Source organism: Nematolebias whitei, chromosome 14 (genome assembly GCF_014905685.2).
Source record: "Nematolebias whitei isolate Nwh7 chromosome 14, NemWhi1, whole genome shotgun sequence".
Classification (NCBI taxonomy): domain Eukaryota; kingdom Metazoa; phylum Chordata; class Actinopteri; order Cyprinodontiformes; family Rivulidae; genus Nematolebias; species Nematolebias whitei.
The window spans coordinates 14,839,884-14,862,906 of NC_056511.1; the positions used below are offsets into that span (position 1 = coordinate 14,839,884).

Sequence of the window (23,023 nt, forward strand, 5' to 3'; positions counted from 1 at the left end):
GAAATGTAGTCCGTGTTTAATATTTACGCGCCACGTCAAAAGTTGCCAAACAAATCAACATTGTGATTTGAATCTGTTGCCTTTATTTAACCTTAAGTGTTTGTTTTTAGTTTAAAAAAAAAAAAAACAATAAACCCGCTTGTGTTATTTTAATTAGTCGTTTTTTTTCACGGATCTCCCGCTTTACGACACCTCGACTTTGTGTTGCCATGCCGTAAATTGTTTTGCTCGACCTGCCAGAAGAGCGACAGAAGGCCTTAAAGCTTATTAATATATAGACGATGAACGTAGGGTTGGCAAAACGCGCTTACTCCGTATAGACGATTTTACAGTTTTTCTCACGATGATCATAGAAAATGTCGAAGCTTTGAAGTCGTGGCTGGCAAAACTCCTGGAGCCAATGTGAGTGTTGAACTGAAATGACGATTTAGCTTGTGTGCTACGTTGGTTAGCAAGCCAGGCATCAATGGGGGTGTGCTAAAATCAGATGGCCGATTCTTACACGAGCTAGCCAGCCATTGAACCCGCTAGCTGGCCTTTACTTGAAGAGAGGGTTAACTTTGCAAATACTTCTCAGTTTGCAAAAGCGTAGAAATGTATACTGTTATTTAGATGTATACGCTTGTTTCATTAATATATATATACATATTATATAATATACATTGCAGCACTTATCAGATATAAAGCTTTTGTGGTTTATCAATTTGTGGTTTTTGTGCTGCATCCATCTTTGCTAAGTTAGCTCTCTCAGTTACCATAGTTACACGTTTTCTTTTAACGTTAAGCTTATCTGCTATTTAATGTTTTTGGACGCACGCAGAGGTCTCATAAATATCTCACGCAGCAGAATGAATTAATGAAATATTAATGAAATGAAAGACCTAGGAGGGATTAAAAGTTGTGCATTTCTTTCTCCCAACTCAAATATCATCGTTTTAACGTTGTATTTTAGTTATTTTTAAAAACACAAGAGTTTTTAATACTATTAGGGCAAACTTTACATTTTAATTGTGCAAGCAAGCAGTTATCTATTAATTAATAGTGTAAGTGGAGCATAAGATGAGACAATTTATTTTTGTTTTTGTTTGTTTTCTCATGATGCCAAGCAACAAAACTGTTTTAAATTCATGGGGAAAGAACTAGCAGGTGATTGTTGGTGGCATTTATTTTTTCAATTACTGTATTTCTCTTCATTTCATCAACAACTTAACCCAAAAAAGTTTGATCTCTCAGACAGCTCCACACTTTAAATGTGATTGTATGGACAACAAACCTGCTCCTCCCTATCTGCTCTAATAGACTGATTGATAGACTGATCTAGAATGATTTATAAGTAAAGACGATCATATATTTTTGAAGTATCTTTAGGACCAAACACTTATCACACAACATGAAGGCGATAATTGATTTTCCTTTCTTGAGGCTAAATAAAATATTTATCAGTCTATTGTAATATTTCTGTGTTAGGCCGTTTACAAGTCAAATTTATCGGTCTTGCTAGCAAATGTTCTGTCTTCCAAGCTATAGTTTGGTTTAGTTTTAAAATTTGAATATTCAAACAGCAATGGCACATTACAAATTGCAGTCACAGTGAATATAGACTTGAGGTTTATAGTTGTGTTTTTCCCTTGTATATTATGAAACAATGGCAAACTCTTGCATTTTCCTTTGTAAACTATATTTCAGGTGCTCTCTCTGAGTGAACTGAAACTTAAGTGTGTATTTATTTTGTCGTGCAGATGCGATGCTGACCCCTCTGCACTGGCCAACTATGTGGTGGCTCTTGTCAAAAAGGACAAACCGGAGAAGGAGCTGAAAGCTCTTTGTGCTGATCAGCTTGATGTCTTTCTTCAAAAGGGTAAGAACGTCACATTAAGCTCTTTTTGTTGCCATATTGACAACGATAATAGCTTTTCCTTGTCAAGAGAGTTTGCGCAAAAGGTTTTCTGCTGCTTGAAAAGGAAAAGTCTTTATTTTACACTCCTTAGGGTTAATAAGGAATGGATTATTCACTTGGACTGTGTTAAAAACAGGAATTCTGGAATAAATTGATGAGAAACCATAGTTGATTATTTATCATGCAGGCTTAAAATAAATCTGTTTGTTCAGAAACAAATTCAAGTAGGGGTGCACCGATTGCAGTTTTCTGGCCGATCACCGATTTCTAAAAAGTCTGACCTGCCGATTCTGATTTTGGCTGATGCCGATTGTTTTAATTCAATTCAATTCAGAAATACTTTATTAATCCCAAAGGGAAATTATTTGTTGTTGTAACTCGTTATCCTCATTTCATTAAGAGATGGTATGGATACTGATGGTTGTAGGCAGGAAGGATCTCTTGTAAAGGTCCATCCCACAGTGGATCCTAAGGAACTGGTTGCAGATCCCGTCCGATCCGTCCACCCAGACTCAGCTGGCCTCTTGGTTCCCCTGGGCTGTTGGACCGCCCGAAAGCCAGGCAGAACTCCTCCCAAAGCGATGGCCACTCCTCCCAGCAGTCTGCCGAGCTCCTCGTCGCTGTGGACAGCCAACTGTAGGTGCTGAGGGACGATCCTGTCCTTCTGTTGTCATGAGCCGTGTTTCCTGCTAGTTCCAGGATCTCAGTGGTCAGGCACACGAGCACAGCTGGCAGGTAGATGAGAATGCATCCACAGATCCTCCTTTTCAACTTATTTGAGATTTGGGGCTGTAGTTGAGATATTATTTGAGCTTTTGAGATGTCAATCAGCTGCTGTTGGTTGTAGAAAACTGCCTTGTTGTCATGGTTACGCATCATAACAAATGTCCAAAACTAAAAAAGTTTCAGTAAAATTCCTTCCAGCTGCACAGCATCTGATACCAGAGGAAACAATCATCCAAAAAATGTACTTTACATACAGAAAAAGAGGAATTAAAGTTTCCAAAAGCAAAATCTCAGAATGAAAGAAACAGAGCTGCTCCAACATGCAGCCACCTTGAGCGGCGCAATTCTAGAATATAAATGAAGATGATAATGAAGATGATGGTAATGAAGATGATAATATAAATGAAGTTCAGACAATTGTTGTTGAAACGTTTTATTTTTAAATCTGTAAAATCGGTTTCTCATGTAAGTATCGTCCGATTGCCCAAAATTAAGGAAATCGGGGCTGATAAAACGGCCGTCCGATTTATCGGTGCACCCCTAAATTCAAGGCGTACAAACCTTACCAGCAGTAAGACTCAACTGATCTTTACACAAAGTTTATTAAAGTTGTAGCTTGGCATAATTTAGGGTTAAATGCATAAAATTTAACACATTTTAAAAATGTGAATTTATTTATTTGTTCTTCTTTACAGCAGCAATTACCAGAGAGTTTTTAGAAGTAGTATTTGTTACTAAGGTATAGTTTAACTGGACTGCTCTGACAGAGGAACTTTTGTTTTTTTTAATGGCAACAAGATCATCTAACACCAGTTTGTTTGTTTTTTTGGGGGGGGGTTTTTATGAAAGAGACACGTGTGCCCTGAGACGACTTCTGTTGTGATTTGGCGCTATATAAATAAACTGAACTGAACTGAATTGAACATGTTGTTCTTCTTCAGTGTGACCAGCAGAGAGAGGGTTCCATTATTGAAGAGTACCTTTCTATTTATTACATGGATCAACATGTTTGAATTGAGTTGTGCTGTAGTTTGCTTGATGTCATTTTATTTTTATTTATTAAATAACATCAGCATGATCATTTACCGTTTGTTCAGATCACAATCTTTATATGGCAGTATGAAAAAAAATTGTTTTTGAGAAGAGGCATGTCTCTATAACTTTTATTTTCAAGAGTAAATGCTTATTAACGAGAGTGAACAAAACGCACTGGACTTTCGTATATGCTGGTTTTAAAATTTAATTTTGTGTTTTTATTTGGACACGTTCTAATTAAGCAGCTTTCCACTCTTTCGTGCCGGTTCTGCTCGTTTGTGTGCTGCTTATTGTTTAGAGATGAAAAGAGGATTATTTATTTGCATAAATTGAAACGGCAGGATATTTATTGCTTTTCATCCTTGGAGGCAGTTTTGCTTTTTGAAGATGTGTTAAATCTGCACAAAGTGATGAAATGGAGAAATTGTTGATGTTTTTTTTTTTTTTTTGCTACTTTTGCAGAGACTATGGGTTTTGTCGATAAGCTTTTTGAGTCTTTGACAACAAAGAACTACCTGGGAATACCTGTTGTCAAGGAACCTCCAAAAGAAGAGGTTAAACCGCCTGCAGTCAAAACTGATGTTGAGGTAAGAAAAGTTGAGTCAAGCTTTAAAACTACTGTTCTGAGAAGAGCAGTCTGTTTTCTCTTTATGCTTTGGATCAAATTGTTGGGTTCAAATGTTTTTTAATGTATTTTTATGCAACATAATCATTGTCTCCCTCTAGACTGAAACTCCAGAGGAGGACAGAGAAAACAGGCGCAGGAGAAGCCCCCTGAGAACCCGCTCTGACTTCAATGACTCCAGGTACGGCTGTGGCTTCAAGTTCTTCAGTTCTAAACCTCAGGAGCTCTGCTGCTAGCACGATGAAGGCTCTGGTGTCCGCGAACTTGTCTCTTAGACTGATCATTGCGATGTCTGAACAATAATTTTAAACATTAAAAATACCATTGTGCACATGTGACATTACAAGGTGTCAAGCACAGATATGTGCTGTGAAATAGGCCTGTCACGATAACAAAGTTTGCTCGACGATTAATTGTCTCAGAAATTATTGCGATAAACGATCATATTGTTTGAAATTTGACAATAATTAGTAATTATTGTCAAATTTAAGAAGAAATGTTTGTTACATTTGTTTTGTGTGTAGTAACTTTTTTGACCACCGGATGGCAGTTTGAACTGAAGGATGGATAGTGAGGGAGCGAGCAGCGTGTCTCTTTAAGAAAATAAGAAAAATGGGAGGGAGGCCTTGATGTGACGTGGGCTGTCTTTCCTTCCTTTTTTCGGTTCTCAAAATGGCGGATGCTCGGTGTGGTTTGAGCTCTTTGGCATAGCATTTTTCACACAAAGCTTTTAATTTAAAACAATCAGTAAACAAGTTCTCAGCTTCTTTCAGGTTTCAACCGTGAATTTTGGAGCTTTGACAAGACGGAGTTTTTTTCCTCAAAGTCGGCCTGTTAGCTTAGCTCGTAGCTTAGCTTCTCAGCTTAGCTGCTTTTAATGATCCAAAAACAAGATTTTGGATGATTAAAATGGATTTTAAAGCGAAAGGGAGGGGGTCAGAGAGGGACGCAAAGAAACGATAAATCTGATAAATGAAAATTGTTGACCTCATTTTAATTTATCATGCAATTAATTGATTTATTGGTTATCGCGACAGGCCTACCGTGAAAGACTCGGCTACTACCATAGCAAGTTTTAGCTCAATATCTCAAATATTGATTGAATATAACCATTCTTGTGTTTGCTAAAGTTGATTAGCTGTAGCAGCCATCTTGAACTGGGTTGACTCCAAATGTTGTTGTTTTTTCATATAATTTTGCACCCATTGAATATTTCCTCAAGGTTTCATTCAAATCTGTCCACTGGTTCATGAGATATTTTGCTAACCGACACATGAACCAACACATGCGAAAAACATTATTGTCCCCCTTTGTCTTTGATGGTTGGTGATAATAAAACAATGACCTCTTTTTGCCACAAGTGTGCTTTTTTTTTGGTTCAGTACAGTCAAAAATAATGGAATTGTTTTTAAGAGACAATGACGGAACACATAATTAGAATCTATATCTGTTTGATAGTGATTAGGACCTACATTTAGCTGACGTGTTGGTAACCTGCCCGACTGTTGTTTTTAAATCAGGCTCAGAGATATAATTTAAACGTCGTCTCCGACTCACCCACACAGGAGCCGCGACGACAGGAGGCGGGATGAGCGCAAGCGGCGTGACTTCGAGCGGCACGGGAAAAGCTGCGCCGAATCCCATCGTGAGCGAGAGCGCCACGAGCGTCGCAGGGCCAGCCCCCGCGGGAGGAGCTACAGCAGGAGCCGCAGCAGGAGCAGGAGCGGCAGCCGAGGAAAGAGCAGGGACCGAGAGCACAGAGGGGGCAGAGGTGAGAGAGTAACGACAGCACAGGGGAGCAGGCTCAGGTGTGTCGGAGCTGCCGGAGCTCGCGTCTGCATTAGTGATGCAGGAGCTCTGTCGGGAACAACCTGGGTGTGAGCTCATTTGGATTGTTTAACGGAGACGGAACTGGTTTTGTTGTTGGATTAAGTATTATTGAACGTAAACAGAAGGAACAATGTGGACAACTTTGCAGTCACATCATTGGGGATTCAACAACATGGGTTGGAACTGGCCTTATTACCAAGGTTATTCTGATATAATGAAAGAATGTGTTAATTTGACCTTTCAAATTCTGCAGTGATCAATTCTTTTACATGTAATACATTTTACAGATGTCTTTTCTTACCTTCAACAGAGTTCAAGCCCAAATTTGATGTGGAGAGAAAAGATACAGAGAGCTACAACGCTTCTGTCATACCCGGCTCTCAGCAGCAGCACCCGCCACCTCTCGTCATGCCCCTTCCCACAGTTCCACACCCGTTCCCCTCTTCTTCCTCATCCAGCGGAGTTCCTGGAGCTGGAGGGGTTCCTGTGGCGACACCCGCTCACCTGCCAGACAGCACTACAGACAGCTGGTCGAACTACTACAACGCTCCGAGGCAAGACGGTGTCGGCAAGCCCTTCATCAACAAGAGCGTCCCCCTCAAGCAGCGCTGCAGGGATTACGACGGTAAAAGCAATGTTTAGATTTTTTTTTTTTTTGGTTTGCTTTAATTGAACTGGGCTCAAACGTTTTTGTGGTTCCAGCTTTAGACCTTTTTTATTTGTTAAAACCAAATGGTGTTTTAAATTTAAAGGTTATGGTGATATCTCTGCACAAAACAAATGACGGCAGCCATTGTGAAGTTCGCTTTGGCTAGTTTGTTGTTTTCCCACGAGAGTTTGGTGCCTTGAGTCTCTTCACTAATGACCACTGTTTAGCACTCGTGTCTTATGTCTCCAGTGAAAAGGCAGCAAAGCAAGCAGGTTCTATCTACACAAAAGCACAAGAGAGTTTAAACTTATCCCACTGTCCCTGAAGTGCACTGCTGTGATGGTGTTCAGACACTAGAGACCCAGTGTCTTAATGAGACTGTGGAGTAAATATGTTACTGTAGGTGCTTTCAGCTTCAGTTTTGGTCTCATTTAAGTTCTTTTAATTTGTGTGTAAAAGTTTTGTTGATAAGTTACAAAACCTATAAAAACAGGTTGTATACTCGAGTATAATTAAAAATAATCACAATTTAGTAATACTTCAAAGTAACTCTCATTTTGTTTCCTTTTCTCAACCAGAAAAAGGATTTTGTGTCCGCGGCGACCTTTGTCCGTTCGACCATGGCAACGATCCTCTCATCGTTGATGACGTCAATCTCCCAAATATAATTCCATTCCCACCCCCTCCTGTTATGCCTCCCACCGGGTTACCCATGCCTCCGATCACCGAGCCACCCCCCTCCCTCAGGATGCCATCGATGCCACCGTACGGCCAGCCACCGCCACCAGGTGTCTTTTCAATGACAGGTGAGTGTTGCTGTTTGACGTATTAAAGGCAACCTGTAGAAACGGTGCAGTCTGCTGTCACTTCAGTGACCAGCCTTAGGTCATCTTACTAGTTTATTACATTATTTAAGAGCTTATACACTTGAGGTGGTTTTGCTTTGTGTGCCAGGCCTGAGTAAGATTGTCTGCACTTCGCCACTGGTCTGCCCTCAACCTTTTCTTCCTCATTATGCCATCGCAATGTGACGACATAACGAGGAAGAACAATTGAACCTTTTTATGCTCACAGTAGAACAATTGAGTTCAGGATTTTATTCATACTAAGTTGCATTTTTGTGGTAAATGCCTTGTTTGTGCACTGTTAGTAATCTTGTGGTACTTGGCCCTGGGCCACCTCCAGAACACAAAACACTGAATCAGTCCCACTGATTATATAGTAAAATTGTTTTAAAATACTGTTTACTAGGGCTGGGCGATATCTTGATATTTAACAAACATATTGAGATAATTTCATACGCGATATAAAACTAAGACTCGATAAAAAAACGATATAGTCTCATACTCTACGTAGAGCATATGTGTCAAACTCAAGGCCCGGGGGTCAAATGTGGCCCTCGCTGACATCGTATCTGCCCCCCAAAATGTTGTTTTAAATGTAAAATACTTTTATCACTTTATTTTTTTCAGTAATCTTTGATTATGATGTCAAAAGTGCAACAGAGAACGTCAAATGAGACCAATCAAACTCTTGTTGAGAAACCTGCGACCAAGAAAAGTTGTCTGGTATCTAACTTGTGTTAATGCAGATTCTGAAACCGGCCCTTAGTTTGAAAAAGGGTCTAATTTTGGCCCCTTTTTGTAAGTAGGTTTGACACCCCTGACGTAGTTATAATTATACTTGAAAATCTGCCAGTTTTTCTCCCAGTCTGCACCTTCACGTGCCCCCCCCCCCTCCTCCTCTCCCTCACTGAACACAAACCCAGCCCCTCACCCGCTCCCCCCAGCTGTGTAAAACTGCGTGCTGCTGCAGCTCCCACTGCGAACAAGCTACATGCACATGCAGATATCAGTCGTCACAATAGCTGTTGACTCTCAGTGCAGACACTCTGGTGACATGGATGTAAATTCCTGATGTGAAAATGACTGGGTGGCTGCTACAAAGGAGAGGTTTGGTGTTCTCCAGGACATTATAACTGGTTTAGAGCAGCAAGGTATGAAGTTGTCTTCTCATCAAAGAACACTAAGATGGATATCCAGTTTAGAGTGATTTATTTGCTGTGTTTCTTCTGGTATTTACACACGGCGGTAACCAGTAAAGCACAAACAAGCTTGAACGACAAGGATCCGTCCGTGTCGAGAGAGACAAAACTCCACAACGCAGGACATGCAGCGCGGCACTTTACACAGAGAGGTGCGTTCAGTAACATTGGAACAGTCACGGTGCATTCAAGAGCATAGGAACCATGAAATTTAGAAATCAACAAGCCGTAACCAAACAGAGCCGAGCTCAGTAAACATGTCAACCGCACAGCAACGTGGGCTTTTAACAGCTTTGTTAATAAAGGGTATTAAAGGGTGAATGAATAGACTTCATTAGAATCAGACTTTTTAAAGAGCAAGTCAGCCTTTCATTATGTTTGCTCCGTATGTTTTCTGTTTAAATTTTAAGTGCACAGCTGTGTTTGTGTTATGCAGGGAAAAAACAACAACTTATTTTTGAGACATTTCTTTTGTACAGTTACAGCTGTTTGTTAATAAATGTGCCTGTGTGACAATTGGGACAAAGCTTAGACTCTGAAATATATTTTTATTACTCTGTACTGGTACAGAGAAGTCAAGTTTATTTTTACACATTATGTTGAATGTTTAGTGGTGTTTCTATTACAAATCTCCTGTGATTTAAGGTGAATGGTAACTTACCTGAAATTAAATAACCTCCTTTGGCTGGTATAACTCATACAGGTTGTGTCAGTGCAAATATATTGTATCTAAATATATAAATATTTGTGTATAAATAAATTGAATTGTTATCCTGGTAGTAGAAAACTTGCGATCATGAGGTTGCTTTGCACCAACCTACTTTGCAGAGCAACTTCTGCCTTTGGATTCTCCTTATGTGACGTTTAGTTCCCACACTCTGTCTGGTAAAGAACATCCATCCATTATCTTGACTCGCTTCTTCCTTTTTGGGTCACGGGGGTCACTGGTTCCCAGGTCCAGCAGTTACTGAGAGGCGGGGGACACCTGAACATGTCCCAAGTCCATCACAAGGACACAGAGTCAACCATTCACACGCACTCACAACTAGGGACAATTTAGAGTTTGTCTGATTTAAAATAATCATTCAAAATAAATCACCTGTGGTGTCATTGAGTCATTTATCACAAAGGTTTTTGTTTCTGTATATAGATTTCATAATATAACAAAATAAGAAACCATTAGGGGGGTTGCCTTGTGATCAAAATGTATGACTCTTTTGTACTTACTAATGGCTGAAACTATTCAAATGCTTTTTGTTGCTTTGTGAACACATGCCTCCTCTACACATTTTTTAATCAATTAAAGGAGATAGCTGCTTAAACATAAACTGATTGTTTGCAGTGATTAATGTCATCTATAGATTAATGGCTGCATTAAATGCATGTTTGTGCCAACTCTGTGTAGAATGAAACTATTAGCCGTTTAGAACAAAGATTGGGCTTGTGTCTCCCTCAGGACCCCCACTGATAGTAACCAGTGGGATCGATACCCCCAACCACCAAACAGCAATCACTTCTTCTCCTCCTCTCGGACCACCAGGCGTGGGGTTGCCACCTACTCTTCCTCCTCCTCCTCCTCCTCATCCTCAACCTCCTCCTTCAACCTCATCTGTGTCTCTTCGCCCTCAATATGTCCAGTCTGAATGTAAGCAGAAATGCTTTTTCTGTTCAGATTGGGACCTTCTGGCTCCTTTTTTTTTTTTTCCTGCTCGCTATTTTTCTTCTGTACCTTTTGTTTTCTCAGCTGCTTACAGCAAACATATTATTTTGTATGTGCTTACAAAAATTATTCTTTTTAAATAACTGTTAAGTGTCCTGTTGTTTTTGTCATGTGAAGTGACTGTGCAGTTATTGTTGTTGCAGTAACGACTGTAAACCACCAGGTGGTGCACTTCTTTAAGCTAAATGACAACTGTCCCCTAGGATTTTTTTCTATCAAGTACACAGTACTTCTGTTACATTTATAATTTGGCTTTGTAGTTCACTTTGTCAAAGAAATGGTTTATTTTGTAGTTTCATGCAGTAAGCTGTAGCTCACCATCATTATTTTCTTGGACTTGATTTGTATTTCATATTTTATCATTATGCTATATGAACTTATTTTAAGTGTGTGTGTGCGTACTATCATTAAAATGTTTATTTTTTTAGGTACTTCTTTTAAACTTAAATGTAAAGTAGAACACAATCACAAATGTAAACTTGGTGGTCTTTGTGACAAACTGCTTCAACACTTTTAAAGATTTCTTTTAAATATTTTGCCTTTCTAAAAATGTACGTTTTACTCTTTAGATACCTATGATCCAGAGGGCTACAACCCAGAATCTCCAGGCTTGACTGCAGCAGCTCGTAACTCGTACCGCCAGTTCATTCCTCGGGTGCAGACCCAACGCTCTAACCTCATTGGCCTCACGTCAGGCGAGGGACAAGGGTCCAGAGGTAACGGCTGTTTACTACTGTTTAAAAAAAAAAAAAAATCCAATGCTCCTAATTCCTAAATTGTCTTTAATATCATGTCTTTGTTTCGTTTATTTTCTAGCTGCCAACATTGTGATCCAGACAGAACCTGCAGCTGCCTCCAGCTGTCCTGGAAATAATGTGTCATGTTTCAACATCGAGCAGGACAACCGAAAGAGGACACTGGGGCCAAGTACAGCTGAGGGACCTGCAACGAAGAAGCCCTGGATGGACAAGTAATACATCTGAAATTAGAGCTGGACGATAATTCGATATCGATATATCTCGCGATATACTTTTATTCAATAACGATGATATGAGTTTTAAGCACATTTTCGATATTTCAAAATGATTACAGCGTTTCACTGACTCATTTCTTTTTCTGTTCGGGTTGAAGCGGCCACTTCAGTTCCAACCCGGACAGAAAAAGGTGCGACACAACTACGTGAGTGCGTGGTGACGTAAAGTTACGCAGAGCTCAAGTCCAGAAGGCGTTAAGTGGTAGCAGGCTAAGCTAGGCTAATCTCCAACGCGCGTTAAGTTTTCTCTTCAAAATGAGTGCCCATGATTGTCAGAATGTGACTGAACAAGTTTTCAAAAGTGAAAAGCAGATGACATCACTGATATGAGAAAAGACTAATTTGCTGGTTTAGAAGTGTTTCGGCTTTCTTCGATCCGATAAACTGCAGGTTTCAGTCAGTGTGCTGCAAAATGTGACGGAGAGTCGTTCTAACTAGCGTATGGAACATCTGACTTGTTCCACTGGACAGAAGATGATGAGTCACAAGATGAAGCACAATAAAAGTTTGAGCCAACGTGTCCCTGAAACACCCCCAGCGCTGCATGTTTTTTGTTTGTTTGTTTTTATCTTATTCATTCATTTAAAATAAAACAAATTCATCAGAAAGAAGAAAAAAATTCTTATCTGCCCCTAATTTAAAAAATACAAAATGACTACAAACAACAACCTTGACTTGAACAATCTCCAAACTGAAAACAAAAAAACTTCAGGTATCCGTTACCTGGCACTATACTTTCCCAACAACTTTAACTATCATCTTTTTAAACATATAAACTTTAACTATCATCTTTTAAACATAAATTGTTTTAGTAATGTTTATGGTGATATCAAGACAATTCCATAATCCTGTTCCCTGAATTACAACACAGCTCCTTCACACTAGTTCTAAATGTAGGTTTTACAAACATTTCCATTCTCTTAAGGTTATATTGACTCTTTTTTTAATATATTTATTTTTTTACAAATTTTAATTGAATATTTGTGGCTAATATTTTTATGAGCTTTATACTTGACTTATAAAATACTATATTCAATCAAATCATAACATTTTAATAATTTCAATTGATGAAATAATATATTTGTTGGGTGACCATAGCACTTCATACTATTAATAATTCTTAGAGCTCTTTTTTTTGTAAAAAATAGGATTTGTAATTGTTTTGCATGCTTTTCCCCAAACTTCATTACAATAGATTAAATATGGAACAATCATTACATTATACAATATATACAAAGCTTTGTCATTCAAAAACTCTTTTACTTTATACAGGAATGCAATTGATTATTTTTATTTTTAAGTATTTTACATGAGATTTCCACGTCAGCTTCTCATCAATAACGAGACCCAAAAATGTTATTTCATTAACAACAAATTTCAATGCTGTCAATTTTAAAGTTGTTGTTTAAAGTTAAAACTATTAATATTGACAAAGTTGAGAATTTTATGTTTATTTGACAGTGATTTCAATTTTTTGAAGGCTAAATACAAATAAAAGGTGAACATTAGTTTATTTGTATAGTTTGAGTTTTTCTGAGGCTTTTATATTGTTTATATCGATATCGAATTTATATCGTTATCGACCGAAATTAAGCAATATATCGTGATAAAAGTTTTGGCCCTATCTGAAATACATCAAAACTTCAAGGGATTTATTGAATTGACACAGAAATCTTAAACTGGTCATGCATTGATTCTTTTATTGTTTACATGTTGAAATAAACCAGCACGGTGAGCAATTGCTGCATTTTAAAGTGTTAAATTTGCAAACAGCTTGATTTGTTTTTGTTTCTGCTGAGGGAAGCTGTGACAAATTTAGACTCTACTTATAATCAATATTTGAGTTTTATTTGCAGAAACATGAAGGCCAAAAGCTTCAAGCTTCAATCCTTTTCTCAACATTACAATCCTCCTTTTTTTTTTTTTTCAGACCAAGCTTTACCAATCAAGATAAGATCCTTTTTCCAAAGAGAAATTACTACGTGAACACCAAGCTAGAGGTGCGCAAGATCCCACGTGAGCTCAACAATATCACCAAGCTCAATGAGCACTTCAGCAAGTTTGGAAACATCGTCAATATTCAGGTAAAATGACAAAAATGTTTTTTGTTCTTATATCCAATGACTAAATGGATGAAATACCTTCTTTAAATCATTGGGGACTGCCTACTAAGGAAGCTACCTATTATTATCCACCTGACAAGGGTTTCTTAACTTTATATCTTACTCTTCGTCAACTTTAATGTGGCCCAAATCGCAAAGTGTCCCCCCACAATTATTTTTATCAAAACGACCGGCTCAGCACCGTGATGTGTGCTATTACTTTTACTGGCGTTTCGAATTACCGTGGCGACGTAATTTGGAAACAAAGACGCCATTTTTATTACCGGAAGTCATTTTTCATAGACTCTGGTTGCAAATCCAATATCCAAGATGGCCACCAGAGCTAGAAAGGAAGCATACTCTAAATCAGCCATATTTAGAGATATTAAGCTAATATTTGGTGTGGTGGCTGAGAGCAATGCCCAATAAATGATGAATTTAAAAAAAATCAAGATAGCCACCAAAGTTCAATTCAAATGGCTTCAACTCAGCTATTTTTACACACAGAGTTGAAGTTTGGTGTGGTTATAGCTGAGAACGCTCTCCATCACATACTGAATCCAAATCAAAATCCAAGATGGCCACCATAACTTAAAAGAAAACATGACTTTAATCATTGATATTTTGCCATTTTAAACTAAAATTTGGTGTGGTAGCTGAGAGTGAACCCCAACTCTTAATACTGTCAAATCAGCATTTTAAAATGGCCGCCATGTGGCAGTCCCCATCAAAGTTTCTCCAAGAACTTTCTAGTTTCCTGTATGATGTTTTTGGAGTTTGTTTTTGCTGTTTTTATTCAGTGTACCACTCTGGCTAACTTTATCAAGCTCAAACCGTGAGAATTAATTTGACCACAAGCGGACAATTGACCCGTCCACTCTGCTCTCAATCCAGGTGGTGTTTGGTGGAGACCCAGAGTCTGCGTTGATCCAGTACACAAAGAACGACGAGGCCAGGCGAGCTATATCCAGCATCGAGGCTGTGCTCAACAACCGCTTCATCCGTGTGTACTGGCACCGCGAGCCCGACACCAACACCGCGGGTCCTCAGGAGCAGAGCTCGGGGAGCCTGTTGGCAGGGTTAGCCTCCAGCCAGGGGCTGCAGCACAGCAACATGCATATGGTTGGAACAAACGCTGGTCCTTTCATTGCTTTATGCTGTGAAATCATTCTTATTAGGCTAAATGTGATTAACTTGTTTTTCTCCTCCTCCTTTTACCTTTTGATGTCTCTACAGGGGATCAAACAGCACAGTCCGTCCGCCTACGTGTTGAACAAGACTGCACCGAAACATCACCTGAACATAACGAAGACAGACGGACCGACTCCAAACGCTGACGCTGTTAATGTACCGGTATGTTTGTGGTTTTACTCAGACGTTTTAAAAATAATCTCGTCATATTTTGTGTTCAGTTAAGTTAATCGACCAAATGATGCGTCTCTGTGATAAAATACACAAAAACAAGTAGGATTGGTTTAGTGGGTCATGGCAAAAGTGTGTTTAGAGATTTTTATGACATATAATGTGAAAAAGAGCAAGACTGTTTTCGGAAGAGGATTTAAAACTGATAATGGTTTTTAATGCGCAACTAATAATTCATTCTCCTTTTGAGGTGAGGGGTGCTGCTGTCTGTAATCTTGCTTTGTTAACTGTCATGAATCTTTTCTTTTACGTGTGTGTGTGACACTTAGGTGGCTCCTAACACCCAGAAGATCCCTTTCACTTCGACAGCCATCAGGTCAAAGAGCCTTGGGAAAACAGGAAAAGCGCTGGAAGCTCAGGAAGCTCTTAAGAAGAAGCAGGCATGTTTGTTTCTTAACTCTGACTGCTACAAGAAACTCTTGGACATTTTTATTTTTGAAGGCCTTCTAGTGTAATGCAGGTTTATGTATGGACTGAAAGGTTTTCTAATAAAAATAATGTTAAGTTGTATTTTATTTCATCCAGGAGGCATTAAAACTCCAACAAGCCATGAGGAAGAAGAAACAACAGATGCTGAAGACACAAATCGAGTGTCAGAAAGTAAAATGCTCTTCATGACGTTTCTTCTGTCCATGGCTTTTTTTTTTATATATATATATTTTTATTGTACCTTTTTACAAAATGGATCACTTCCCTACTGTTCTTCCAGGCTCTGATCAACCGTCTGGAGAAGAATCGCGGTATGAAGCCTGAGGAGAGGGCCAACATCATGAAAACCCTAAAGGAGCTAACAGAGAAGATTACACAGCTGCAGAATGAAATGAACCCGGCCCCCCAGGCCTCAAGTGGCAAAACCAGCCACAGCCAGCCCAAAACCAAGACAGATGTACGTTTAGGACTGACACACAGCTCAGGCCTCTCCATATTTATTCATGCAGTCACTTAGCTTTTTTTTTATTTTTATTTATATATATAAAAATGTCATTTTTCAGCACATTTATAGATTTAATGATCAGTTCTTATTTTGTATCATTTGGTTCCAGGCTCAGAAAGAGTTGCTGGATGCTGAGCTGGACTTTCACAAGAAGATGAGCTCCGGAGAGGACACAACAGACCTCAAGAGAAAACTGGGGCAGCTGCAAGTAGAGGTAAAACACACAAACACAATAACTTTGCACTAACTGCAGTCCAAAAAGTGCATTGTAAACCACAATTTGCCTTAAAAAGTTGATTTTTAAACTGAAATTCTGAACTTTTGTGTTCCCATAAAAAAGCATCTGTAACTTAATCTGGAAAGATGAATAGCACCATCATGATGCTGTCTGTTAGGGCACACAGATCTGGAGGTATCGAAGAGAACATTGTGTTTCCTCAACGCTGTTTTTGAGAATTTAATGATGTGATATCATGAAATGTCAATAGACGGAAAACATTTCTTCTTTTTTAATGCAAAATTCAAATATAGAAACTGTCCATCCCAGAAGGAAATAAAAAAACTCAAGTAAAACAGTTTTTCTTTTTTTTTATTCATATTTTATCACAGCAGAACAATTAAATGGGATTAAATTCTTTAACGTGACCTCAGATAAAAGTTTTGACTGACATTTATTGTAAAACTCAAAGTGCACATGTCATTATGATGAAGATAGACACAAATATCTGTAAACAGCATGGAGCATGTTCGTTTTATAGTTTTACGTTTTTTTGTAAAACTTCACTGGTTTTATATATTTCATCATCAGTGAGCTATGTATCACATGAGGAAATAATTATATTGGTTAGTTATTTTTAATCGCCCACTGCAAAACGTAAAAAGTGCGTGATAATGGTTGTGTGTAGCTGTGTGTGTTCTTTGGTCTGCCGTGTTAGCAAAATAACTCGTGAACCACCACCATGCTCATCAAGGTTTTGTTTGTAGGTCATAGTGTTAAATTTGTATATAAATCTTTATAATGGCTGTGTGATATATGTAAAGTTTAAGTTTGACGCACCAACGTTCATGCTCAATAATCCAGGTAATAATCCAACAATGTTCAGTCAGGTCATCTAGACGGTTTATTTATTTATTTTTTTTTTTTTTTAGGTTTACTTAATTTTTATACATCCATCAAAGGGTGAACATATTCTTATATAGTCTTACGTCCGTACACTTTCTCTTGTTGGGCTCATAACTTCTGATTTGTTCCAGATAATTTCACAACACTTGATACACATTTGCATTAGACGGAGTGTCGTGTCCACTTTTCATCACCCTCAGCTCCAAGGTCAAGGTCACGGTTATACAAGGTCATTGCTTGTCCTGCCCATTGCTATAGATTGCTGTATAATAATTTGTTGACGAGCGTATGACGTGCAGTAAATGGTACAGTAGTCCCTCGTTTATTGCAGGGATTACGTTTTGGGACCCCCCGCCACACACACACACACACACACACCGCAATATGTGCAAATCCGTGAAGTAGGGATGTTGTATTTATCTTCGTATTTACATATATTTTAAGGCTTTAGAAACCCTTCCCACACTCTTGCAATGTTCTAAACTCTTAAAGCTACTAATTTTAACAACATACATATATTGTATGTACTGTACTGTAGCTACTGCAGAATTTTATATGGGGACTCACCAGCCTTGGTCCGGTTCTGGTCTGGTTCTGATCGGCTCTCTGCAGCCGCTGAGCACCAGACGCTTTTGGAGAGAGCCGGACCTTCGGAGAGCCAGCACAAAAACACACAATGGTCCAGACAGAGTCCAAATAATCCAGAGAAATCCAGATGAAAAAGGCTGCGTGGGTTGCGGAGGGTCCGGCACCTCCCCGCTCGGTAGGCCTTGTGGGCTGGCGGGCAACACAGATTCACAGATGAGTCTGGAGGTCTGGTTCTCGGTCGGTTCCGTGTGGCTCTACAGCCGCTGGGCGCCGAAGTCACTGAATAAGGACCAAACTTTTTCAGATCGATCAAAACGTTCCTTCCTTTTCAGCAGAAGGCAACGGGTGGAGCACTGTTGGCTTCTGGGAAATGTAGTCGTTTTGAGTGACGATACAGTTTAGGCTTATTGAGAGAAAGCTACAAAAATGCAGCGCCAGTCTGAAGTTTTATTTATTTTTTGTTAACTTTTTACTGTACAGTATCCCGTACTGTCCCAATCACGATTGATTTTAAAGTTTACAATCGTGTGTCTTGTACATTTTTTTCATGTACAGTCTTAGTTTAAGTTTCAGTTCAGTTTTTTTCTTTGGAAAACCGCAAAAGAGCCATTCTGCAAAAGTCGAACCGTGAAGTAGCGAGGGACTACCGTACTCTTATTAAACATAATCTAAGATCAGTGGTTTTATTACTAAATTTCTACAACTAGCAGATCACACACGGTGTAAACACAGGAGCTCAAACTGAATACATTGTAAACTTACAAAAAATAGTTGTCTTTTAAAAGAATAATAACGCAGTTTTGGTTCGTAGCTCTCAGTTTTCTGTTTCCCCGGTATCCCAAGTGTACATAATTAGCTTGTTGTTAAAAATGCATACACCCTGCCCCCTCCTGTCTCTTCCATCCAAGCTCAAACCTCCTTCTGCACATTACACCCTCAGCCACTTAAGCAAGCCCAAAGGACCCGCTGCTAACGAAGCCGAATCAGACACAAGTCCTTTACACTGATGGAGCCCCGTCTCATTAAAGTTTGAGTCGCCGGTCCATGTGAGGAGATTGCAGAATGACAATTAAAGGTGCAAGCGAGGCGGGGACAAATGCAGTAGAGTGGCTGTGAGGTTGTTGGGTGGTTAAAAAGTAAGATGTCCTTTTAAAAATGAAGGAGGAACAACTAATGGTGATGGGGACAGAGTGACAGAGTTCAAAAATAGACTAGAACATGTGAATAGTTTGTTGGGTTTTAGACGGTCGTGTGTCTCTTTTTAAGCTGTTTTTCCATTTATGTATTTTAAGCATCATTATATTAAAAGGAACACACATCGCCAAGTTTGAAGGAACAAAACGTTGTCTTTCTCTGCTTTAGGCGACACGGTTGGGCCTGATCCGACCTCCTGCCGGTCGAGGCCGAGGCCGGGGGAAAATGGCACCAGAGTCCGGTGCAATACACGGGGGTCGAGGCAGGAGTCGAAGCCGGGAGATGGGATCCCGCGGGGGGCTTGTGAACCGTATGGTGGTGGACCACAGACCCAGAGCTCTCGCAATTTTAGGAGTCACGCAGGAAGAGAAGGAAGAACTAATGCCTCATTTTGTGGTGAGAAAATATCTAGACAGAAATTTCCTTCGTAAATATATTCCAGGCGTGATTTGGTTCTTCTTAGGCCTGTCACAATAAACAATAAATCAATTAATCGCATGATAAATGAAAATTATTGACCTCATTTTCATTTATCGGCTTTATCATTTCGTCTTGTCTCTCTCTTTCTACTGAAGACACTGGATGACAAAAGGCTCAACTCCGGTGCTCTACACTTACCCCTCCCTTTCTCTTTTCGCTTTAAAATCTGTTTTAACCATCTAAAATCACGCTTTTGGATCATTCAAAGCAGCTAAGCTGAGAAGCTAAGCTAACAGGCCGACCTCGGGGGGGGGGGGGGGGTGAAGGCCCAAAATCCAAGGTTGAAACCTGTGGCTTCATCTAAAAAGTTTTTCTCTGCAAAAAGAAGCTGAGAACTTGTTTACTGATTTTTTTTTTTGATTTTTTTTTTTTTATATATATTAAAAGCTTTGTGTGAAATGCTATGCTAAAGAGCTCAAACCACACTGAGCGTCCACCATTTTGAGAACCGAAGGGAGACAGTCCATGTCACATCAAGGGACCTCCCTCCCATTTTTCTTAGAGACACGCTGCTTGCTCCCTCACTATCAATCCTTTGGTTCAAACAGCCTTATACTGCCATCCAGTGGCCCAAAAATAATTACTAATTATTGTCAAATCTCAAACAATATTATCGTTTATCGCAATAATTTTTGAGCCTAGCAAAAAAATTTTCTCGTGACAGGCTAGTCACGTGACTAGTTCTTCTGATATTTAATTTTGTTTGTAATTTTTTTTCCTTTAGAAATTTGGTGAAATTGAAGACCTCCGTGACCAAGATGCCAGCAGCGTCATCATGACCTTTAAGACACGAAGTGAAGCAGAGAATGTAAGTCATGTGACTCCAAATTCAACCAGACTCTCCTTCTTTCTCCTCTGTTTTCTGTCCTGTCACGTTTCATCCATGGAGGCCTTCATTTCTCATTCTGCCAGTCTCTCCTTTTTTGTTTTCCAGGCAGCCAATCAGGGAGCTAAGTTCAAAGGTCGTATTCTGCAGATCTCCTGGTACAAGCCCAAAACACCTTCTGTTACAACTGAGCCAGAGGAAGAAGTGGCTAAAGACGAGGACAACACGGTACAAAACAACTCGCACACAGATGGTCTCATTTGGTCGTTGAAGTTTTTGGAATGTTAAAAGTGGGGATACTTTTTTTGTACAAGTTTAATTTACATTTGTACATTTCTTTCTGGGGGTTCTGAATTTTTCACAGCTGCAGCAAAATCAGAGCGAGCCTCTGTTCTAAGAGCATCTTAGCCCCTTGAGTAAGACAGCACTACTGTCGGGTGAAACCTTACTGTAGTTTCAAGTAGCAATATTGAAAGGGTGGTGTGGGGGTGGGGGGCAGAATGAGTTTGGTCCTTGTCTTATCACTTGCATTGCACTGAAATGCAGAGGTGCAATTCAATGAAGGGTGGCACAGCTCCTTTAAGAGTGTGCACAGAGAGCAAGAGCAAACACAAGGCGAAAAATCGAGCCAATGTCCTCGTAGTTAATATCTCACCGGGCTGTGACTGTTGGAGACTTATTGGGAACTCAAAATGGCGAGAAAATATGCATTTTCGATGCATTTTCAGCAATGAATGTGGTAAAACTGGCTTATTGCTAGTTGCAGGGGTGGAAGTATTGAATTACAAATACTCACGTTACTGTAATTAAGTAGATTTTTTGGATACTTGCACTTTTATGAGTATTTTTTTCAAGTGTGTAATTTTACTCGTAATTAAGTACAATTTAGACCATGTAATCTACAAACCGGATTCCAAAAAAGTTGGGCCACTACACAAATTGTGAATAAAAACTGAATGCAATGATGTGGAGATGGCAAATGTCAATATTTTATTCGTAATATAACATAGATGACAGATCAATAGTTTAACCTGAGTAAATGTAACATTTTAAAGGAAAAATATGTTGATTCAAAATTTCACAGTGTTAACAAATCCCAAAAAAGTTGGGACAAGTAGCAATAAGCGGCTGGAAAAAGGAAATTGTACATATAACGAACAGCTGGAAGACCAATTAACACTAATTAGGTCAATTGACAACATGATTGGGTATAAAAGAGCTTCTCAGAGTGTCAGTGTCTCTCAGAAGCCAAGATGGTAAGAGGATCACCAATTCCACCATTGTTGCGCAGAAAGATAGTGCAGCAATACCAGAATGGTGTTACCCAGCGTAAAATAGCAAAGACTTTTAAGTTATCATCAACCGTGCATAACATCATCAAAAGATTCAGAGAATCTGGAGCAATCGTTGTACGTAAAGGTCAAGGCCGTAAAACTCTACTGGATGCTCGTGATCTCCGGGCCCTTAAACGTCACTGCACCTCAAACAGGAATGCCACTGTCAAGGAAATAACAGAATGGGCTCAGGAATACTTCCAGAAAGCATTGTCAGTGAACACAATCCACCGTGCCATCCGCCGTTGCCAGCTGAAACGCTACAGTGCAAAGAGGAAGCCATTTCTAAGCAAGCTCCACAAGCTCAGACGTTTGCACTGGGCCAGGGGTCATTTAAAATGGAGTGTGGCAAAATGGAAGACTGTTCTGTGGTCAGATGAGTCACGATTTGAAGTTCTTTATGGAACACTGGGACGCCATGTCATCCGGACCAGAGAGGGCAATGATAGCCCAAGTTGTTCTCAACGCTCCGTTCAGAAGCCTGCATCACTGATGGTATGGGGTTGCATGAGCGCTTGTGGCATGGGCAGCTTGCATGTCTGGAAAGGCACCATTAATGCAGAGAACTATGTTCAGGTTCTAGAACAACATATGCTCCCATCTAAACGTCATCTCTTTCAGGGAAGACCCTGCATTTTTCAACACGATAATGCCAGACCACATTCTGCAGCAATCACAACATCATGGCTACGTAGGAGAAGGATCCGGGTACTGAAATGGCCAGACTGCAGTCCAGATCTTTCACCTATAGAGAACATTTGGCACATCATAAAGAGGAAGGTGCAACAAAGAAGGCCCAAGATGATTGAACAGTTAGAGGCCTGTATTAGACATGAATGGGAGAGCATTCCTATTTCTAAACTTGAGAAACTGGTCTCCTCTGTCCCCAGACGTCTGTTGAGTGTTGTAAGAAGAAGGGGGGATGCCACACGGTGGTAAAAATGGACTTGTTCCAACTTTTTTGGGATTTATTGACACCATGAAATTTGGAAACAACAGATTTTTCCTTTAAAATGATACATTCTCTCAGTTTAAACTTTTGATGTGTTCTATTCTGAATAAAATATTAGATGTTGGCACCTCCACATTATTGCATTCAGTTTTTATTCACAATTTGTTTAGTGTCCCAACTTTTTTGGAATCCGGTTTGTACTTCACAGCTTTTAGACCATGTAATTTACTTCACTACTTTTAGACCATGTAATTTACTTCACTACTTTTAGACCATGTAATCTACTTCACTACTTTTAGACCATGTAATCTACTTTGCTACTTTTAGACCATGTGAACTACTTCACTACTTTTACACCATGTAATCTACTTTGCTACTTTTAGACCATGTGAACTACTTCACTACTTTTACACCATGTAATCTACTTCACTACTTTTAGACCATGTAATCTACTTCACTACTTTTACACCAGGTAATCTACTTCACTACTTTTAGACCATGTGAACTAC

General features: G+C 39.4%; 1 protein-coding gene across 1 annotated transcript in view; it reads left to right on the forward strand.

The window, feature by feature from the left end:
* The first annotated feature begins 343 nt into the window (after window positions 1-343).
* Window positions 344-23,023, forward strand: part of rbm27 (RNA binding motif protein 27) — a 23,985-nt gene continuing 1,305 nt past the window's right edge. Inside the window, exons 1-20 of the mRNA XM_037688267.1 lie at window positions 344-402; window positions 1,740-1,858; window positions 4,121-4,245; window positions 4,385-4,464; window positions 5,849-6,054; window positions 6,424-6,738; window positions 7,341-7,568; window positions 10,263-10,451; window positions 11,096-11,242; window positions 11,343-11,496; window positions 13,490-13,643; window positions 14,556-14,783; window positions 14,898-15,014; window positions 15,353-15,463; window positions 15,609-15,683; window positions 15,793-15,969; window positions 16,127-16,231; window positions 19,091-19,318; window positions 20,127-20,210; window positions 20,337-20,456. Of these exons, the coding sequence (XP_037544195.1) occupies window positions 344-402; window positions 1,740-1,858; window positions 4,121-4,245; window positions 4,385-4,464; window positions 5,849-6,054; window positions 6,424-6,738; window positions 7,341-7,568; window positions 10,263-10,451; window positions 11,096-11,242; window positions 11,343-11,496; window positions 13,490-13,643; window positions 14,556-14,783; window positions 14,898-15,014; window positions 15,353-15,463; window positions 15,609-15,683; window positions 15,793-15,969; window positions 16,127-16,231; window positions 19,091-19,318; window positions 20,127-20,210; window positions 20,337-20,456 (3,021 nt within the window). The remainder of the gene's footprint in view (window positions 403-1,739; window positions 1,859-4,120; window positions 4,246-4,384; window positions 4,465-5,848; window positions 6,055-6,423; window positions 6,739-7,340; window positions 7,569-10,262; window positions 10,452-11,095; window positions 11,243-11,342; window positions 11,497-13,489; window positions 13,644-14,555; window positions 14,784-14,897; window positions 15,015-15,352; window positions 15,464-15,608; window positions 15,684-15,792; window positions 15,970-16,126; window positions 16,232-19,090; window positions 19,319-20,126; window positions 20,211-20,336; window positions 20,457-23,023) is intronic.